At 42.7% G+C, this 21,408-nt stretch overlaps 1 protein-coding gene across 1 annotated transcript in view; it reads left to right on the plus strand.

The window, feature by feature from the left end:
• Positions 1–21,408, plus strand: part of SLC35F1 (solute carrier family 35 member F1) — a 384,606-nt gene that overhangs the window by 220,348 nt on the left and 142,850 nt on the right. Inside the window, exon 2 of the mRNA XM_037894694.2 lies at positions 11,523–11,698. Coding sequence (XP_037750622.1) covers positions 11,523–11,698 — 176 coding nt within the window. The remainder of the gene's footprint in view (positions 1–11,522; positions 11,699–21,408) is intronic.

Below are 21,408 nucleotides of genomic sequence, written 5' to 3' on the forward strand. Positions count from 1 at the left end.
CACCAATGGCTATTAGCCAGGATGGGCAGGAATAGTATCCCTAGCCTCTGTTTGCCCGAAGCTGGGAATGAGCAACAGGGGATGGATCACTTGATGATTACCTCTTCTGTTCATTCCCTGGCACTGGCCACTGTTGGAAGACCGCATACTGGGCTAGATGGACCTTTAGTCTGACCCAGTAGGGCCATTCTTATGTTCATACTTCTTTCCCTTTCTTCCTGAGATAGAAAGTGACAGAAAAGTCAAAATTAACGATGGGTACCTAAAGTTAGGGTGCCACATCCATATTCAAAAATTTCAAATAAAGCTGGTCTGATAGTCACAGAGGAACATGAAATTCCTAATGAACTCAGACTAAAATTTTTGAGATAGTGATCTCTTTTCTTTTGCTGTTTATATTAATACATTAAAATGCCCTCAAAGGTAGTTTGGTAAAACCATGCACTCAAATGAAATACAGGCCCTCATCAATTTTAATCTGGGTTAACAGTAACCAGTCTCCAAATGAGATCCTTCTTTCCTTTCAAAATACATCCGTATAATATTTTGATAAATAACTCAGTCTCTGAAGTATATTTCTACCTCTATGCCTGTTCTTACACCATACTATGAAACTATTATATAGACTGCTGCTCACCTGGTAAAGACTCGGGTCAGGAGACAATCTGCCAGGCTCAGACCCTGTCTGGCAGAGATTGAGTTATGTTGAGGGACTGGTACTTTTCCAATCTCTGGAGATTAAAAGTACCAGGAGATTTCACCCTTTAAGGTATGTTGTAAGTGATGCAATGAGGACCTAGCAATGAAATGGGGCCAAGTAAAAACGAGAAGAGGGGAATCTGTTAACAAGGAAATTGACCTGGATGGTGCTCAAAATAGAATTGTCAATAACCCAATGGAAGTAAGCATTTCCCAAACCAAATAATCAGGGTTGAGTATTCAAACCCTTCACACTGTTCCCTCTAAGCTGTGCGCATGTGCGCGCACACACAGATCCCCAACCCCGCACACACAGCGAAACACCGCGCACACAAAAATTTGCACAGAAGCACAACAAATTGCACAGAAGAAATTTTTTGCGCACACGGCCTGTCAAAAATTAGAGGGAACATTGCCCTTCAGCCACCTTTGTAGGTCATTGGTTCAGCAAAAAAAGGTCTGATATCACTAGCATTGTATGCTGCCCCTATAAGCAGTTCAGAATGTAATCCCACTTTGATGTTGGGTCATAAAAGGCATTTTACTATTATGGAGAAGAGTTGTACTGGTCTGGTGTTCAAACTGAATGCTGTAACGGTATCACCTTTGTCAGGCTTGTCCTTGTCCTTCCCTCCACCAATGCAAGCCAATGCCATACCATTCTGTTTTGTTTGTTTTGAAAGCACGTTCTTTCCATTTCTGGCCAAAGTTTTGTCATGATATCAGCCCAGCGCATTTTCGTTCTGCCCAGCAGTCGCTTGTGGTCTCTGGGAATCCAGTTACTGATGTGGGTTGTCCATCTATTGTCTTGCCTGCTGAGTACCGCAGCTACAGGACACAATGGCTGGCACCCTGAATGTACTGCTGCAAAATTCTTCTGCCAAACAAGCCGCACAAAGCAGAATAAACTGGGAAACTGTAACGATATGAAACTTTGAATTGTATGAGAACCTGAGGAAATCTAACAGCTATATGTCATGTAGGGTGTACGTGCCAGGTGCTGAGAAGCTAACCTTAGAGTGGTTTGTTATGGGAATTTCTGCCTTTAGGGTTTCCAATGTCCACATGACTGATAACTGGGGGGGGGGGGAACAATTATAGAAACACCAGTATGTCAAAGTAGCAAAGAAAAAAACCAGCACATACCAACTGCAAGCACAGAAGTTTTAAGCAGAATAAAATGGCTTCCTGTTCCAGGCTTGGACTGCCTTCTCCTCTCACACTGGTTTTACACTGCTGTAACTCCCTTGACTTTAGTAGCATTAACTCCTTTACACTGGTGTAAGAGAGATCAGAATCAGGCCCCTTGTGAATTATTCTACTTTATAAGCCATTCTGATATTGTCTCACAGCTTTCATCTTCTTCTGGGAGTTCTAACACAATGTGTGGCTTTTTTAGCTTTCCAAACGGTAGTGCAGTGCTTAGAGTTTAGAGGATGAGATGATGCTGAGCTGCAATTGTACTAAAATTTCAGAATGGCAGGATATTGAGATTATCCTGGGATGAGGATAGAGTTTATAAAGAATTATTTGCTTGTATCTCTTTCAAAACACCATAAATCAAACTCAGTGTATTTACGGCTAGCTGCCTCCACTAAATGGCTTGGGTGTAATTCTGGCTTTCTGTCACACTACTCAAGCTACTGCTGCCACACCTTGAGTAAAACTGGTACCAATAAATTGCCAGTGTTGGTTAGATTGAAATGGATTTATGCTGCATCTAGAGGGAGTTATGATTATAATACAGCACTGAATTCAATGGGCCACAAGATATCAAAGAAGTAGGTCCTAACTTTCCTCTTCCAAGCATCATTGGAGGAGAATCATCAGTGTGAGCTATTCAACAGGAGAGTAGAAAATGTTCAAATTGTTTTGAATTCTAAAGTCTTAATGTGGACCAGTGGAGAATGAGGTGCCCCCCTTTGCCTGAGTGGGAAAAGGGAAAGAGCTTATGGTGGCTTGCTCTATTATGACTTGTAAATGGGATAAGGGGTAGAGAAACAGAAAACACAAATAGTAAGAGTAGGCTCCGAAACTGGGGAAACACACCGAAAGCCCCTTTTCCATCTTTAACATTTTTGTAGTGAGTCTCTCTTTGATGCTGTATACTGAGGCCCCCCAATCAAAAACTATTACTTTTCTTCATCTTATGAATGAGTCGCACTTGCTTAATGGACGTGTACTACGGATGGCTAACAGAAGAAGTCATTCTCTTTGTGACATACTCTGTATGTATGGCTGGAAGCATCAAAAAGGACTTAGAAAAATATTGCAGTTAAAACACAGGGTTTCTGAAATATTGCATGTTTCAGCCACACTGTGAGACTTTAAAAAAGGACTCATTGTACTCAGAGAACGGATTTAAGTAATCGTTGGATTTGTTTGGTGGTGGTTTTTCTGAAGAAAGCAATAGGTTTTCCACAGCCAAAGAACTAATTTCTTTTCAATGGTTGTGCCACAGTCTCTGGGTAGGCTGCCCCTTCAGAGACACTTTTCAGTCCACTTTCAAGTGGCAGGCCCATGCCTCTACTTCTCTTTGGGGTGGGACCCTGTGATCCAACTGGACATTTGGTCACACCACCCTAGTTGCCAACCATGTGACACAGCAGGTCCAATGGACTTGGCACCTGTATGAGTTCCCTTCAGGACAGTAACAGTATGAAGGAGAACAGAAGCAGATTCTTCAAAACAAAGTATGATTTATATGCGAAAAAGTACACAGCCCTCAAGAAATGGATTTAAAATAAATAAATAATGCTTTCTTACACTTGGTGACTCCTTCAGGCCCCTGGGTAGAGATGACTTAGCCTTTGTATACTCCTTTCTCTTGGTGACCAAGTTACAGCTTCCCCACTGCAAACCTCTAATTCACAGTCAGTGTTTCTGTGTCAGTCTGTAGCCAAAGACAACTTCGTCCTTTTCTGTAGGGTAGGTCCTTTCAGTGACCAGTGTCTTTTGATCTCTTCAGATTCTCAGCCTTGGCAAACAGCCCTGTTGCCAGGACTCCTCATGGCTGTAAAACTGGCTATTGTGTTTGAGGGGACACTCCTTATCTAGGTCACTGTGCTTTTACCTTTTCTGCCTGGTTTCTTTAACCTTTTTAGAACATAAAAATGGCCATATTGGGTCCGTCTAGCCCAGTATCCTGTCTTCCGACTGTGGCCAATGCCAGGTCCTTCAGAGCAAGTGAACAGAACAGGTAATCATCAAGTGATCCATCTCCTGTCACCCATTCCCAGCTTCTGACAAATCTAATTATTGATCTAATTATGCTTTAAGGCAGGGTAGTATCACACACACACTGAGGGGCATATGATATTTATAAAAATATTTCCCAGTTTTCCACAGTTTAAGTATTACCCTAAAACTGAAAGAGATGTTACTGAGTCTGTCCAAAGCTGTTTGGCACGCTGCAAGCCTGGGAGGGAAGGGGGAGAAGCCGAGCGGCGGTGGCGCACTCAGGGGAGCAGGCGGAGGCGAGCTGGGGCGGCAGGGACACATTTCAAGGGGCGGCATGGCCTGTGCTGGAGTGCCGCCCCTAGAAATGTGCCGCCCCAAGCACCTGCTTGTTTTGTTGGTGCCTAGAGCCGGCCCTGTATAGAATGGCCTTCCCTACTCAGGAGATCTGCATTCCGTGTTCGTTTGAGCCATTTCTGCATATTATTAAATATAAGTATTGATTAATGTTTATGCTGCAGAGACAGAGCAGCTATCAAAGAGCAGGCTGAGTTCCATTCTGCCTCACATGCCATCCACAAAATCATAAACCAAGTTCTGACTGGAGGAAGCACACAATATAATTTTCTAATCCCATCTTGAGTTTGTACAGTCCAGTATTTTGAGTGCTGATGCAATTTAAGGACTACATGAATTTTTTCTATTTCCAATAAATGCATGACCATTTAATCATTCATAATACTTTGTTAAACGTTAACACTATGTTCATTGCTGTAGAAGAGAGTCCCTGCACAGAAAAGCTGACGCTCTAAATAGAAAATAATAGAAATGAAAGATGGAAAAGACCTTATAGGACACCTTCCCACACCTTCCCCTACCTTCCAACCCGTGCAGTACTGTATAGTCAGAAAGCTATGTGATCAAGCTCAGAAGCAAGACTCAAACAAAAGAAAGGTGGGACGTAAAAAAGGAAGCTGGACTATAAAGAGGATCAATGGCAATTAGGAGGCTAAGAGACTTCAGCCTTTCTCCCTTGAGCCACCTTATTCAGTAGAACTCTTACTTTGGAGATGGAATATGCCAGAGGGAGGGAAGCAAAAACAGTAGGGCTTGACCATGTTGTTTCTGAGTGCATGATATATTGCAACAGGGTGTGGCTATATGATTTTAGTCTTCACTTCCTAGGTTAGAGAAGAACTTTCTGTTGTTCTGTAGCACTAATTTTAAGATACTTTTTTGTTAAGTGCTTTAAGGGATTCAGTGACTCTAGGGACATGGGTTTTGTTTACATTGGTTATATTCAAAAGGTGAATTCTGTTTAGAGATAATATTCTGATCCACATCCAAACTGTTCCGAAAATTTGTGTACTTTCAGAGGAGGAGTCTTGATTCTTGCCCCTCTCTAATTCTATTGCACTTTTAACTGCTTTTCTGTCTCCATTGGGAATTCCAGCCATACTGTGGAGGCAATAGTAAGAGCTGATTTAAGGATGTTTAATAGCTAGAGTTGCCAATTTTGGCTGGATGTATTCCTGGAGATTTCATCACATGACAATCTTTAATTAAAGATTAATCTGTAATTCCTGAAGACTCCAGGAATCCTGTAGGGTTGGCAACCCTATTAATAGCAAATGCAAGAGTTGAATATTTAGCAGAGATGAAAAGCTATTCTACTGCATCACCGAGGGGCTGAGGACAAAGAATTAACTGAACACTGACCCATCTGTAGCTACAAAGACCAACACAGAATATGCAATTGCACTGAAAAAATCAGCAGAACTGCTAAGTAACCATTAATATTGTTACCAAATGTTACATTTAGAAGTAGAGGACATCCTATAAATAGGACTGTAGGCAGTTGTATAGGTGTCTTAAGAGAAGAATTCTCACTTGTGAATTTGGTATCATGCAGGATGAAATGTTAATGAACCAGCTGTTGGAAAATATTTCACTTCTACTTAGACAGAAATGACTGTTGGCAGACCTGAAGCTTATCCTGTGGATGGCAATGATTCTGACATAAAGCCCTGCCAAATTAACCAGTTACTTTCTATGTGAGATTTGGGATAGCCTATCAATCCAAGGTGACAGAAATTGGAGAGGAAGAGAACCAAGGTCTGACTTTATCCACACACTGCTCATGAGGGCCACATCATCATGCCTCTCAATAAAAGAAGGATCTGCCAAGATTAGTGGTGTCCAGCAGTGGACCACCATGTGGAGCAAAAAACACTATTGCTAACCTCCTTCCATGAGTGATAAAATGAGTGTGTCCACTTTTCTGAGTAAGAGAATAAAAACTGAGGCACTTGCCTCCACAATAGTTCTATTGTAGATGTGTTATGTATCTATGTGATGCTTGCCAATGGCCATATATGGAATATGTCATGCATTTAACTCCGCAATTCAAGCACCACCTATAAAGGTCCCTAGCATAGAGTAACAAGAGGATGCTGCTGCATGAACCTCCATTTTAGAGAAAAGACAGTAATTGAAGCAGCATCTAAATGGATAAAAAAGGACTACAAGTGTCTAGGAGATGGATCTGCCTAAATTTCAGTGAGTCTTCACATTTACAGTATCTCATCAATGGGCAGCAGTAGCAAGGATTATGGATATGTGGTTTCTTTAGCACTAATACTAGTCTCTTCTGTTGGCATCTTTAACATGGTGGCCACCGCCCAAGCACCCTCTCGTGGCCAGGAGTGCCGCTACAGTGTCTGCCTCAGTTTTCCCTTCTTCAGGGCTCCTTAAATAGAACTGCCTGCAGTTTTGCTCATCCACTCACAGCCCTTCTTGGGTGTGGAGTTTTCTATTAATAATAATTTTAAAAAAATCTTCAACCCAGTCTTAAACTGGGCAAAGCCCCCAAAGCACTGTCTCTTTCTGCTGTCTAAGCAGCTGGAGAAGGTCCAAAGCCCGGCCTGCCTTCTCCAAAGGATAAACACACCTTCCATCTGGGTCTTCTTAACCAGCCCCAGTCCCTTATTCAGAGACCCTCTCTTCCTGCATCTTTACTGCACAGTTCCTTGTAGCTCTGTCTTCAGTGTGCTCCCTCTGACTGCTATAGCCCAGGTGCAGCCCTGTCCCCTTAACTGGCTCGACTGTGAGCACCTGTTCTAGAACAGGGGATCTGGATCTGTTTTTAATTACAAGGCCCAGCCATCCTGTGACACCATCCCAGTTGGATGTCTTTATTTCACAGAGGCGTGTTTTGTATCTGAGTGAAAGATGTAAGGGTGGAAGGAGTGGTTATATGTGTGATGGGTCCAGTCACAGAGACCCCCTTGGGACTGCCACCTGATGTGCTGAAATTACCTCTGAGCCTGTTTTCCCTGCCAGCTTGAGACTCCAGAACCCTGCCTTGTTGAGCGAGACATGTTAGCCTGCTGCAACACAGACTCAGGGTCTGGGCCACGCCCCCAAAGCTACAGACTTTAACCAAAAACAGCCCAGCAGGTTACCTCTCCGGCACCCAGACACCCAAACCCCAAATACATCCGTTTTACTCTGTATAAGGCTTATACAGGGTAAACTCATAAATTGCCCACCCTCTATAACAGTGATAGAGAGGTATGCACAGCTGTTTGCTCCCCCCAGGCATTAATCACTTATTCTGGGTTTATTAATAAACAGAAGTGATTTTATTAAGTATAAAAGTAGGATTTAAATGGTTTCAAGTAATAACAGAACAAAGTAAGTCACAAAGCAAAATAAAACAAAACACGCAAGTCTAAGCCTAGAATCATAGAATTTTAGGGTTGGAAGAGACCTCAGGAGGTCATCTAGACCAATCCCCTGACCAACATCAGCTAAATTAGGGGTAGCCAACCTGTGGCTCCGGAGCCATATGCGGCTCTTTAGAAGTTAATATGCAGCTCCTTGTATAGGCACCAACTCCGGGGCTGGAACTACAGGTGCCAACTTTCCAATGTGCCGGGGGCTGCTCACTGCTAAACCTCTGGCTCTACCACAGGCCCTGCCGCCCCCCTCCACTCCACCCCTTTCTGCCCTGTCCCCTCAGCCTGCCATGCCCTCATTCCTCTACCCTTCCCCCCCAGAGCCTCCTGCACGCCACAAAACAGCTGATCAGGAGGTGCGGGGAAGGAGGCGGAGTCGCAGATCGGCGGGGCTGCCGGTGGGCGGGAGGTGCTGGGAGTGGGGGGGGCAGAGCAGATGGGGGGCTGCTGATGTATTACTGTGGCTCTTTGGCAATGTACATTGGTAAATTCTGGCTCCTTCTCAGGCTCAGGTTGGCCACCCCTGAACTAAATCATCCCAACCAGGGCTTTGTCAAGCCAGGCCTTAAAAACCTATAAGGATGGAGATTCTACCACCTCTCTAGGTAAACCATTCCAGTGCTTCACCACCCTCCTAGTGAAATAGTGTTTCTTAATATCCAACCTAGACCTCCCTCACCGCAGCTTGAGACCATTGCTTCTTGTTCTGTCAGCTGCCACCACTGAGAACAGCTTAGCCCCATCCTTTTTAGAACCCCCCTTCAGGTAGTTGAAGGCTGCTATCAAATCCCCCCTCACTCTTCTCTTCTGCAGACTAAATAACCCCAGTTCCCTCCGCCTCTCCTTGTAAGTCTTGTGCCCCAGCCCCCTAATCATTTTCATTGCCCTCTGCTGGACTCTCTCCAATTTGTCCACGTCCCTTCTGTAGTGGTGGGACCAAAACTGGACACAATACTCCAGGTGTGGCCTCACCAGTACCAAATAGAAGGGAATAATCACTTCTCCTGATCTGCTGGCATGCTCCTATTAATATAGCCCAATATGCTGGTGGCCTTCTTGGCAATGAGGGCACACACTAGCTGACTCATATCCAGCTTCTCGTTCACTGTAATCCCCACATCCTTTTCTGCAGAACTGCTGCTTAGACAGTCAGTCCCCAACCTGTAGTGGTGCATGGGATTCTTCCTTCCTAAGTGCAGGACTCTGCACTTGTCCTTGTTGAACCTCATCAGATTTCTTTTGGCCCAATCCTCCAATTTGTCTCGGTCACTCTGGACCCTATCCCTACCCTCCTGCTTATCTACCTCTCCCCCCATCTTCGTGTCATCTGCGAACTTGCTGAGGGTGCAATTCATCCCATCATCCAGATCATTGATAATGATGTTGAACAAAACCAGCCCCAGGACCGACCCCTGGGGTACTCCGCTTGATACCGTCTGCCAACTAGACATCGAGCCGTTGATCACTACCTGTTGAGCCCGACAATCTAGCCAACTTTCTGTCCACCTTATAGTCAATTCATCCAATTCATGCTTCTTTAACTTGCTGGCAAGAATACAGTGGGAGACCATATCAAAAGCTTTGCTAAAGTCATGATAGATCACATCCACTGCTTTCCCCATATACATTAAGAAACTGATTACAGGTAATAGCTCACTCTCAGAGATGTTCCAATAAGCTTCTTTTACAGACTAGACTTCTTCCTAATCTGGGTCCTATTCTTTCCCCTGGTATAGTCCTTGTTAGTTCCAGCATCATACTCACATCTTAGGTGGAAAGAAGGGGTTTTCTCATGACTGACAGCCGCCTTTGTCCTGCTCCACCCCCTTTTATAGCTTTGGCACAAGGTGGGAATCCTTTGTCTCTCTGGGTCCCCATCCCTCCTTCTAAATGGAAAAGTACCAGATTTAAGATGGATTTCATTATCAGGTGACATGGTCACATATCACTGTTACACCCAAGTCTCTATTCCCGATGGGCTGGCCCAAACGTACACAGGAAGGCTTTCAAGTAACTAAGGCCATTTATAACTGATTGTTTCTGAAGCACCCTTCATGGCCTCCACTTAATATGTTTACATCAGTGATACAAATTTATATCTTATTTTCTTAACTCCAGACATAGAAATAATACATGCAAACAAATAAGATGAACACACTCAGTAGATTATAAGCTTTGTAATGATACCTTACAAGACACTTTTTGCATAAAGCATATTCCAGTTACATCATACTCACATTCATAAGCATATTTTCATAAAGCATATGGAGTGCAACGTCACATGATCTTAGATTCCACCAATCCAAAAACTTCCTGAAGAGTGCAGGATCTAGCACAGTGAAGGTTGTTCTCTCTCTGTCAGATTGCTTGGGTTTTTTTGGTGTGGGAGAGGGAGATGGGCAGGGGAAAGGGGGAGAAGGTGCTATACAACAGCTTGTGCTTCCCTGGGCCTGTTTGGTTGTTTCATACCATGACTGGCACCAAGACACAGTAGAAGGAGGATTGCTTGAGAAAGGGGGAAACAAATCTGACACCTGAGGTTACTAAGAAAGGGGTCTTTGTAGCCTAGCTCTTCACAGCTGCCAAATATTCAGTCACTCTGAGGGAGATATGGCAGGGAGAGGGAAACAACATTGAAAGATTTTTAATATTTGGAGATGGTGGTGTACGAAAAAGATTTTCATCACAGATGAACAGTGTTCCACACTGACGTGCTGCCTTGCCTGTCCCCCCTGCTTCACCCCCACCCCCACCCTGAGCAGGACACAGACATGGAATAGACTTGGCATCAGCACAACTGTAGGGACAAAATAGTGTCTGGGTATGGTCTCAGTAAATTCGTCTCAAGGGTACATTTTTCAAAAAATGATGCCCATGTTGCACGTGTAAAATATCCTGTAACAAAGCTGGAAGCACAAGCAAGTAACACTTGAATGTTCTTTATCTGGGTTGAAATGAACTGTGGTGCAAAGAGATAACAAAGAAACAGGACTGGACGGGCAGGAAGGAGAAATTGATGAGGATGCTGAGGGAGAACATGGCGGGGCGGGGAGGAGGGAAGAGGGCGGAGTATTGGACAGGAGAGGGGGAGGCAGAAGAAAGAAGGAATATGGAGGAAGAAAAAGGCAAATGGTGGGGATGAGGAATGGAAGGATAAACTGAAGCAAGAAGCCAGTTCAGATAAGGAAGTTTTTTGGAGTAAAAGAAGTGATGAAAAGAATTTTTTCAAAGAGGAAAAATCCACAGAAAAGTAAAGAGTGGAGGAGAGAAACAAGAAGGTGAAAAAGATTGAAGAAAAGATATACAGTAGAAGGAAAGAAATGAAAGCAAAATGGAAATGAGATGAAAGAACAAACGAAGGAAGCCAGTACATTCATACATTTTATTTTATAAAAATGTAGATCTAGAAACATGATAAAATGGGTTTTTTTCTCTATTTGGTTTTGTATACAGAGAGACACATACTAAATACTGGGACAGCTATACACTTCCATTGTATTGCAAATGTGAAATTATACTCCTGGGCCTTTCCTTTGAGACACACACAAGCAAACCTGGGGAAAGGGGCGAGGAAGTTTTAAGACTATATGGGCCTATATCCACCAAATCTTCCCCTTGTGTTGTGTGCATGAAATTTCACTGTTATTCTTCCATAATCAAGAGGTTTTTATAATACATGAACAAAAGCCAGTGTGTTTGGTAAGTATTTCAGTAAATGCTGAGGAAAGAGATGGTAATATTTATTAGACAACTCCTACCAGGTACATTACAGATCAAGGCCATCATGTTTCTTCCCATGTTTTAACACTTTCATTTGGATTTACGCTCCTCGGAGGAGGATAAGAATTTCTTGGATGGCTGAGAGGCTGAGTGTTTTATGTCTGTGTTTTTTCTTGTTTCTTTTAGGGAGCTCTTGCTGTCTGTGGCTCTTGGCCAGGTTTTGTCCCTTCTTATCTGTGGCATTGGCCTGACCAGCAAGTATTTGTCAGAGGATTTCCATGCCAACACTCCTGTTTTTCAGAGCTTCCTCAATTACATCCTCCTGTTTTTGGTCTACACCACTACACTAGCTGTCAGACAAGGTAAGTACCATTCTTTGGAAGGGAGGTAGCTTCTGTAAGCTATTTTGTAGAATCTAGTCCAGTGATCCCCAAACTTTTTACTTATCCCACCCCCCCCGTCCCGCTCCCTGGAGCCGGGCCCAGGAGCAGGGCCACAGCTCTGGGAGGGAGGGACACAGACAGGGGTAAGGGGGCCAAGGCTAGGGCCAGAGGTGGGGGTGGGAGCGGAGCCTCCCCCCGGGGGGTTGGTGCCAGCCTCTGGTGCCCCAGCGGCCAGGGCCAGGAGCGGAGCTGCGTGGTGCTCCCTCCCTGCCCCCCATGGGGGCTGGCCCAGGCCCCAGCCATGCCCCACTGAACATTCCTCCACACCCTTCTAGGGGGGTGCACCCCACAGGTAGAGGACCTCTGATCTAGTCACTGTGGACAACATTTTCCAAAGCACTCAAATCCTGTTTTTTAAAAGCATCTAACTCACTCAGGAGCCTAAGTTCCATTGCCTTTCATTCAATTCGACTTAGGCCCAGATTTTTTAAAAGGTATTTAGGCATTGCCGTGCTTAGCGTTGCAACACCTAAATGATTTAGGAGCCCAAAGCTATTTTCATAAATCCTTTTTTAAAATGAGCTTTGGGCTCCTAAAAATGGAACTTAGGCTCTTGAATGGCTAAAGTGTAAAATTTCCAAAAGCATCTAATGACATTCTTATTCTATGTATATCAACTGATCCTTTTTTCCACAACACATTAAAAATTATATACTTTCTGGATGAAAGGGAAAAAAACTTTCATTAGAAAGGACTATTTTAATAAATAACAAATACAGTAGTGTTGTGTGAAAGAAAAATCTGTATCCTTTCTGCCTGATTATTTCCATGTGAACATTCTTCCTGCTCCTTTCTTCCTGTTTCCTATACTTCATTTAGGTCTAGATTGCAAGTTGGAAAGTTTCGGAGTGTTCTAAAACTTGGTATCTATTAAAAATGTTCAGAACTGGTGAATGCTGATCTCTGAGAATGTCAATCCTTAGGAATTCTCTCCAGGAAGTTGCTGCTCAGCCTTTCTTTGCCTTCCCAGTTCAGTTTGGGTTGGGGAAACATTATCAAAGGCTCTCTGGAAAACCGTGGTTAAACTGTTGTGCTGGAAAGTGCAAGTGTAGATCTTGCACAACTGTTACCAAACAGTTTACAGAATTGTTATAGCCTAAAAGTCTCATTTTCAAAAGTAACTCGGGACTTAGGCTCCTAAGTGAGTAAGGACTTTCAATGAGATTTGGGCTCTCAAGGCACTTAAGTGTTTTTGAAAATGTTACCAAATACTGCAGAGACAAGGTGGGCGAGGTAATATCTTTTTTATTTTAAATGTTGCCCTATGTTGGGACATATCCTGTGATGCCATTCCACATTTAGATTTAGAACACTATTATCGTATCTATCATACACTGAGTTTTGAAACTGTTTAAAACTTTCTATGAAGAGCAATACGTAATACGTAATTCCCCAGAAGATCCTAACACAATTTGAAAATAATGTGCCAAAAATATATGGTTTTGCCTGAGGTATGAAAATTTGGTAATTGGCCCATCCACAGATGGACAGGTATCTAGTATAAAATGAAAGAAAGAAGGATTAACTTTGTGGATTAGACTGTTGGTACACAAACCAACACTTAATGCACCATGACCAGGAACGATCATCCAGTAGGAGACTGTCCCTGCCCTGCAGGGCTAACAGCTGAGTAAACAAGATAGACAAAGGCTGGGAGAATGTAAAATGGGGATGCTAATATTGCCTGATGAGCAACTGAGGCACAGAAAGATTAAGTTATTTGCCCAAGGTAATACTGGAAATCTGTAGCAGAGCTGGGGAGTTAAGCCAAACCTTGCAAGTCCTGATGTAGTGGGATTTGAATGCATCCTCATTTCCTTCACTTAGGTGGCAGTGGGAAGAGCCTTCATGAAGTAAGTTGGGAGTGGGTAGGACTTGGTGCCATATGCACAATTATTCTAGACGAGAGGACATAGGTGTTGAGGTAGCATGACCCAGAGGGACAGTGGTCATGGAAGGTGTTTAAATTAGGCTGCTATTTAAAGTTGGTCCAGAGAAGAATGACAGCAAGAGTTGGAGGGCACCCACTGAATAGCCTGGAGCAGAGGCTACCAGAAGGGAATGTCTGGAATTGGCAGGATGCCCAGAAAAATCCTGGACAAGGAATGGACAGAGAAGAAGGGAGAGCGGTAATCCAAGCACATTCCATACAATTCCTACAGAGCACTACAGCAGCACATGGCCATTTCATTTATTGCCCATTTAATACTGCCATGTGACAAAACCCTGTTGGATTGGGATTCACTTACTCAGCAGATGGGTCTAATAAATATCTATTAAGGCAAAACACTCAGCAAGTAGTGATCAATTACTTACAAGTGGGAAGCTCATTAGGACAAACTCATCACAGTCACCTTCAGCACTGGATAGTACAGCTTCAACCTCCCTTTGTTACACAAGCTGAAATAAGTTTTTGTTATCTTTTTTTAGACATATGAATTAGTCTCTCATTCCCATGTTAACTCTCCTTCCTGACCAGTACAGGTATAGTGTTAGTTCAATCCAGTCTTTTCTAGCTTTTTTCAGTTAGTTTCTTTTCTTCTCACATACTCTGGAATTTCTTACACATACATAGTTCTACTTATACATATGCTGTTAAACATTATCAGAACAGACTCTTAAAATCCACAGCAGGCTTCTGTCAGGCCTAAATATGGCTTTGCTCCCAAGAATCACCACATTGGGTTTTTTGCTTGTGTATTTATTTCAATTCTTTATTTGTGTGTTAGACTAGAACAGTTTTTCTAGCAGCTCTAATTGTTTGGCATCATTAACAGATGAAAACCACATAGTAATTGTATTAGTTTTGTACAGACTGATTCAATTCCAAGTGCCGGGCACATCAGAAAACTTCTTTCTAGCTTAGCTTCTTCTATTTCATATGCAAAATTTAAGATTTCTTAAATGACCCCATCTTTCTCTTTCAGAAAACAAACCATGAAAACATTTGTAAAAGTCAAAAATAACATCATCCCTATTTTTTTTTTTTTTTTTGCTTTCTGAATGGATTGGGAGGAATATATAGGCATATATAGAGGCATTCACTTGAGAAACTAAACAGAATTTCACTGAGGAACTGCAACACTTGCTTCCAGTAACTTCTTTGGGGGCATCCTTAACTTCCCTGCGTGGGACTCCCCTTTCTTTACTGAACTCTTCCAAATCTAGATTTGTCCTGAATCCCGTGTGGACTGGCCTTCTCTGACTGTCCACCATCTTTCCAGTAAAGGGGAAAATTCCCCCCTGCCATATTGAATAGCCCACTTCTATCTCCAGTCTTGCTAGCACCTGTGTTCACTTCCTTCCCTCCACCCACCCCCATCTTTCCAGATCAGCCTTCCTGTTCCCTCTTACCTCTTAGAGTGGCACAGCTAGTTTAGCCACAATAAATAGCTCCACTGTATTGCTTATTTTAACTTTGTGTAAAATACTCAGGGCTAGATCCTCACCTTGGGTAAATCAGCATAGCTATATTGAAGACAATGGAGCTACACCAACTTATTCCAGCTGAAAATCTGTCCCTGCTACTACATAGTAAAACAACACCATAAATGTGGCCTCATGCTCCATGGCCCTACGTTTTCACAACAGCAGTTAGCATGAACAGTTAGAATTGTGCTTTCTAGCATGCTAGATATCTGCATCAATCTAGAAAGAGGAAAAATACTGATTTCCTGTAGAAGGAAAAGTCATGAGCTCCTCCACTCTCCTTCTGGACATGTTTAAGGATCTAGCTGTCTGTCAGTCTTAGGTTTTTATAGGATGTCCAACACCTTCATATCTGGGTACCAAATGCAGTATTTCAAATTTGCTTAAAGTATAATCTATCTGAGTCAGTTCTTTCCGTAACTGGGTATGGCTGCTCAGGCTTGGAGATCCTCCCAACCAAGGAATTCCCTATCTATTCTTAAAACTTCTTATGGGCCTGTCATAAATATAAAGGAAAGGGTAACCGCCTTTCTGTATACAGTGCTATAAAATCCCTCCTGGCCAGAGGCAAAATCCTTTCACCTGTAAAGGGTTAAGACGCTAAGGTAACCCCGCTGGCACCTGACCCAAAATGGCCAATGAGGGGACAAGATTCTTTCAAATCTGGAGCGGGGGACGACAAAGGGTTTGGGCTGTCTGTGCAATGCTTTTGCCGGGAACAGATCAGGAATGCAAGCCTTCCAACTCCTGTAAAGTTAGTAAGTAATCTAGCTAAAAAATGTGTTAGATTTTCTTTTGTTTAATGGCTTGTAAAATAAGCTGTGCTGGAGGGAATGTGTATTCCTGTTTTTGTGTCTTTTTATAACTTAAGGTTTTGCCTAGAGGGATTCTCTATGTTTTGAATAATAGAATCATAGAATATCAGGGTTGGAAGGGACCTCAGGAGGTCATCTAGTCCAACCCTCTGCTCAAAGCAGGACCAATCCCCAGCTAAATCATCCCAGCCAGGGCTTTGTCAAGCCTGACCTTAAAAATATCTAAGGAAGGAGATTCCACCACCTCCCTAGGTAACGCATTCCAGTGTTTCACCACCCTCCTAGTGAAAAAGTTTTTCCTAATATCCAACCTAAACCTCCCCCACTGCAACTTGAGACCATTACTCCTTGTTCTGTCATCAGCTATCACTGAGAACAGTCTAGAGCCATCCTCTTTGGAACCCCCTTTCAGGTAGTTGAAAGCAGCTATCAAATCCTCCCTCATTCTTCTCTTCCGCAGACTAAACAATCCCAGTTCCCTCAGCCTCTCCTCATAAGTCATGTGTTCCAGTCCCCTAATCATTTTTGTTGCCCTCCGCTGGACTCTTTCCAATTTTTCCACATCCTTCTTGTAGTGTGGGGCCCAAAACTGGACACAGTACTCCAGATTACCTGTAAGGTATTTACAGGGAATCTGATTACCCCGTAAGGTATTTACCATCCTGATTTTACAGAGGTGAGTCTTTTACCTTTTCTTTAATTAAAATTCTTCTTTTAAGAACCTGATTGATTTTTCATTGTTCTTAAGATCCAAGAGTTTGGGTCTGTGTTCACCTGTACAAATTGGTGAGGATTCTTATCAAGCCTTCCCCAGGAAAGGGGGTGTAGGGCTTGGGGGGATATTTTTGGGGAAGACATTTCCAAGTGGGCTCTTTCCCTGTTCTTTGTTTAAAATGCTTGGTGGTGGCAGCATAGGGTTCAAGGACAAGGCAAAATTTGTACCTTGGGGAAGTTTTTAACCTAAACTGGTAGAAATAAGCTTAGGGGGTCTTTCATGCGGGTCCCCACATCTGTACCCTAGAGTTCAGAGTGGGGAAGGAACCTTGATAGGGCCTAATCCTACAAAATGCTGAATACTCAGGCCCCAGTCCAGCAAAGCACTTTAAGCATCTATTTAACTTTGACTATGTGAATAGACACATGGCTACAACTCCTATAAGGCAACACCGTGATATGGAAAGGCAGTTTATTTTTTTGTTGAAATGCTTTGAAACAAAATAATTTGGATCAGTTTGACAAAATGAAATATTCTGATTTGGATCAGTGTCTCAAAATGAAATATTTCATTTTGATTTTTCTATCAGGAAAATCAAATATTTTCAGTAAAATCAAGAGTTTCCTATGCAAAATTTCAATTCTGAAGAAACTGTATTTTCCATCAGAATGACATTCTGATGGGAAAATTCTTGACTATCTCAATTATTTTGTTTGGGGGATTTTTTGTTAGCTTAGGAATCTTTTTTTCACAAAATCATACAAGTCAGCCTTCCATTTTCCACAAGAGACCAACTTTAAGCTTATTAGTTATTTAGAATGCACACACACAACAGCTAACATTAGCATACCCTTACTGAAGTACCAGTATTGAAGTATTAAGTTCTAAATTTTTCCTTTCAATTTCTTTGTGTGCATGTAGCTAAATCAATGTTATAACAATAAATGTTGTTAATGCAATATCATAAAATGACTAAATATCATTATGTATAATCTAACTGATTTTTCCAAAACTGTGATAAATATTAATGAAATCTACAGCATGTAGCACTTCCTTCCTGGGTAACTTGCTGTCAAGCCCATTTTTATTTTGTTCACTGTTGTGCCAAAACCTATTTTTTGTCCTCTGTGTCGAGGAAAAAGATTGTACCTCATCTTATCACAGCTCTGCCCCCTAATCTGCAAAGGAATCTGCTTAGAGGGATCCTGTCATGACACTTGTGGATACTCATTTGTGTTCGAGGTGACTACACAATGAGGACAAGAGAGAGATGTAATCATCCTTCTGTCAGTGAAGTGGAGCGATGGAAAAGAAACCTGGGGAGATCAGCTTTAGCACCTGAAAAAGCAATAAATGGGAAACTGTGCATAGTGGCCCAAGAGGTGTTAATTGTCAGCAGTCAACATTGTGGTGGAGGCATCAGCAGCTTGTAGGCAAAAATGAATCCTTTCTAAAAGCCACCAAGTATGTTATAAGTGAATATAACACATATAATAACACTGTAAAATAATTAAGGGATGAGAGAAAGTAGGTATCTATTTTGAACAGAAAGGAAAAAAAAATCAATCTCAGGGGCCCAGATTCTGCCTTTACTCATACTGAGTAGCGCCTTACTCTGTGATGATTTAAATAAGACAACTTGCTCAGTATGTCCTGCCTAGCATGCATAGGGGTGGAAAAATCAGGGCAATAACTTGCTGATTCAGAGGGGTTGTCTGAATGTATATAAAGCTGGATGAATCCTCCTTCTACAGCGCTAAGTGATGAGGTCATGCCAAACGTCAATGGAAATATAATTCTTCCTAGAGGCACTGTAATGTCTTAGATTTGGCATATAACCAGATTTGACCTGTGCCATGGAAGATGAGTTTTAGCCTCCTGTGAGACTGTTAGCAGCTGAAGTCATGCCACGTGTTATTGGAAGGTTTATTTTATATCGATTTCCTTCTTGGATTTGACCTATAACCTCAGTGTCTTAATATGTGCATTCCTAATTTATCTGCTACTCATATGGGTTCTTCTACAGTGTGTTTGAATGAAAAGACAACCTTTACAGGAGTTGCTCTATTTCACTGTACTGTACCTCTGCCCTTTGGTGATCAGTCAAAACAACTATGTCTTCTATTGGTCAATTTTATTCTAGTAGTAAAACTGCATTTATCTTTTAATTTCTTAAGGGCCAGATCCTATAGCTTGGATTGCATAGGCTACCCCACTAGATATCTAAGGAGCTTTCCCCACAGTTGGCACCTCTGTGTTTGGGTCACACATAATAATGTGGCTGGGACATGCAGGAACATTATCAATAAAATGTGGTTTTGTCTAAATAGGCTGTTTTTGTCAAAGCCAAAACATTTTGTGGAGGCATATTGATTTGGCTAAAGTTTTCAGTGGGAAGGTTTGTGCAGTCCAGGACTTTCTAATCACTTCTGATGGGAAAGAGTGAGAGATCCAAGTTGAAGAAGTCTGATTTTCAATTTGGAAACAAATGTTTCAATGCACGTTGGTTTTGCACAAAATATTCAAAAGGTTTTGATTTGATTCCAGTGCAGAATGCAAACAAATTACAAAACAGGAGAGTGGGTTTGTTGGGGGCGGGGGAGGGAACCTGGATTTGTGCTGGAAGTGGCCCACCTTGATTATCATACACATTGTAAGGAGAGTGATCACTTTAGATAAGCTATTACCAGCAGGAGAGTAGGGTGGGGGGAGAAAAAACCTTTTGTAGTGATAAACACCCATTTTTTCATGGTTTGGGTGTATAAAAACATCTTCTGTATTTTCCACAGTATGCATCCAATGAAGCGAGCTGTAGCTCACGAAAGCTTATGCTCAAATAAACTGGTTAGTCTCTAAGGTGCCACAAGTACTCCTTTTCTTTTTGCAAAAACCTCAACAGTTATTACAAAATGGAGTTTTGGTCCTCCAAACAACTCTACTTGTGAGAGCAGCAGTATTGACCTCCCTGTGGGGGCAGGGTGAGCCTGGGGCCATGACCCAGACCTCACACAGGCCAACAGACGTCCTAAAGGTTAGCAGAGTTCCCACAGAAGCAAGCACTGCCCTCGAGGCCCAGGATTCTTTCTGGAGCTCCCACTGCAGAGGGTCCCTTCCACCTACCCCAACGCAAGGCTAGGTGCTTAAAATCACAGCCTAACCCTGTATTTTGAAAAATAAACAGCCAATGCATGCATTACCACTTGGGATCAGCACCAAAATGGCATTTTAGCATTTGGAATTCTCATAACAAAATTTCATGTTGCCCCTACTGTGTGTTACTTTGTAGCTATCAGTGGATAGTGCACTTCCTGTAACTTCACTAGTCTTTCAACCATGAATGCCAAATTGTATGGGATACATTTATTCAGTATGCCAGTTGGCACTCTGCGGCCGGTTTTGTTCAACATCTTTATCAATGATCTGGATGATGGGATGAATTGCACCCTCAGCAAGTTCACAGATGACACTAAGATGGGGGGAGAGGTAGATATGCTGGAGGGTAGTGATAGAGTCCAGAGTGACCCAGACAAATGGGAGGATTGGGCCAAAAGAAATCTGATGAGGTTCAACAAGGACAAGTGCAGAGTCCTGCACTTAGGAAGGAAGAATCCCATGCACCGCTACAGGCTGGGGACTGACTGGCTAAGCAGCAGTTCTGTGGAAAAGGACCTGGGGATTATAGTGGAGGAGAAGCTGGATATGAGTCAGCAGTGTGCCCTCGTTGCCAAGAAGGCCTCTGGCATATTGAGCTGTATTAGCAGGCGCATTGCCAGCAGATCGAGGGAAGTGATTATTCACTTCTGTTAGGCACTGGTGAGGCCACACCTGGAGTATTGCGTCCAGTTTTGATCCCCCCACTACGGAAAGGATGTGGACAAATTGGAGAGAGTCCAGTGGAAGGCAACGAAAATGATTAGGGGGCTGGGCACATGACTTACAAGGAGAGGCGGAGGGAACTGGGGTTATTTAGTCTGCAGAAGAAAAGAGTGAGGGGATTTGATAGCAGCCTTCAACTACCTGAAGGGAGGTTCCAAAGAGGATGGAGCTAAGCTGTTCTCAGTCATGGCAGGTGACAGAACAAGAAGCAATGGTCTCAAATTGCAGTGGGGGAGGTCTAGGTTGGATATTAGGAAACACGATTTCACTAGGAGGGTGGTGAAGCACTGGAATGGTTTACCTAGGGACGTGGTGGAATCTCCGCCCTTAGAGGTATTTAAGGCCTGGCTTGACAAAGCCTTGGCTGGGATGATTTAGTTGGTGTTGGTCCTGCTTTGAGCAGGGGATTGGACTAGATGACCTCCTGAGGTCTCTTCCAACTCTAATATTCTGTGATTCTATGAGTCTCTTTGGCTATAAGTTGAAGATCCCTGATCTTATTCAGATAAAATTCAGTTAGTGGATGAGAAATAAAACTGCAATTCTGATTCCTGACAATTTATAGTTTAAAGCTCCATGGATCTTTTTGCCAGGAGTAAGAGTTGTCATTTAGTTTATACTCTTTTGGGGACAAGAACTGTCTTTCTCTGTTTGGAATGCTGTAAGCACTTCTGCAATCTAAACAATAGTAATAATAGATCCAGTTTCCTATCCAATCCAATTTGGATAATTACATTGTGGCTGCTTAAATTTTCCCTGTAGTTTCAATTGAATAAGGTACCTTTTTTTCATTT

The sequence above is a fragment of the Chelonia mydas genome, chromosome 3 (genome assembly GCF_015237465.2).
Source record: "Chelonia mydas isolate rCheMyd1 chromosome 3, rCheMyd1.pri.v2, whole genome shotgun sequence".
Taxonomy (NCBI): Eukaryota; Metazoa; Chordata; order Testudines; family Cheloniidae; genus Chelonia; species Chelonia mydas.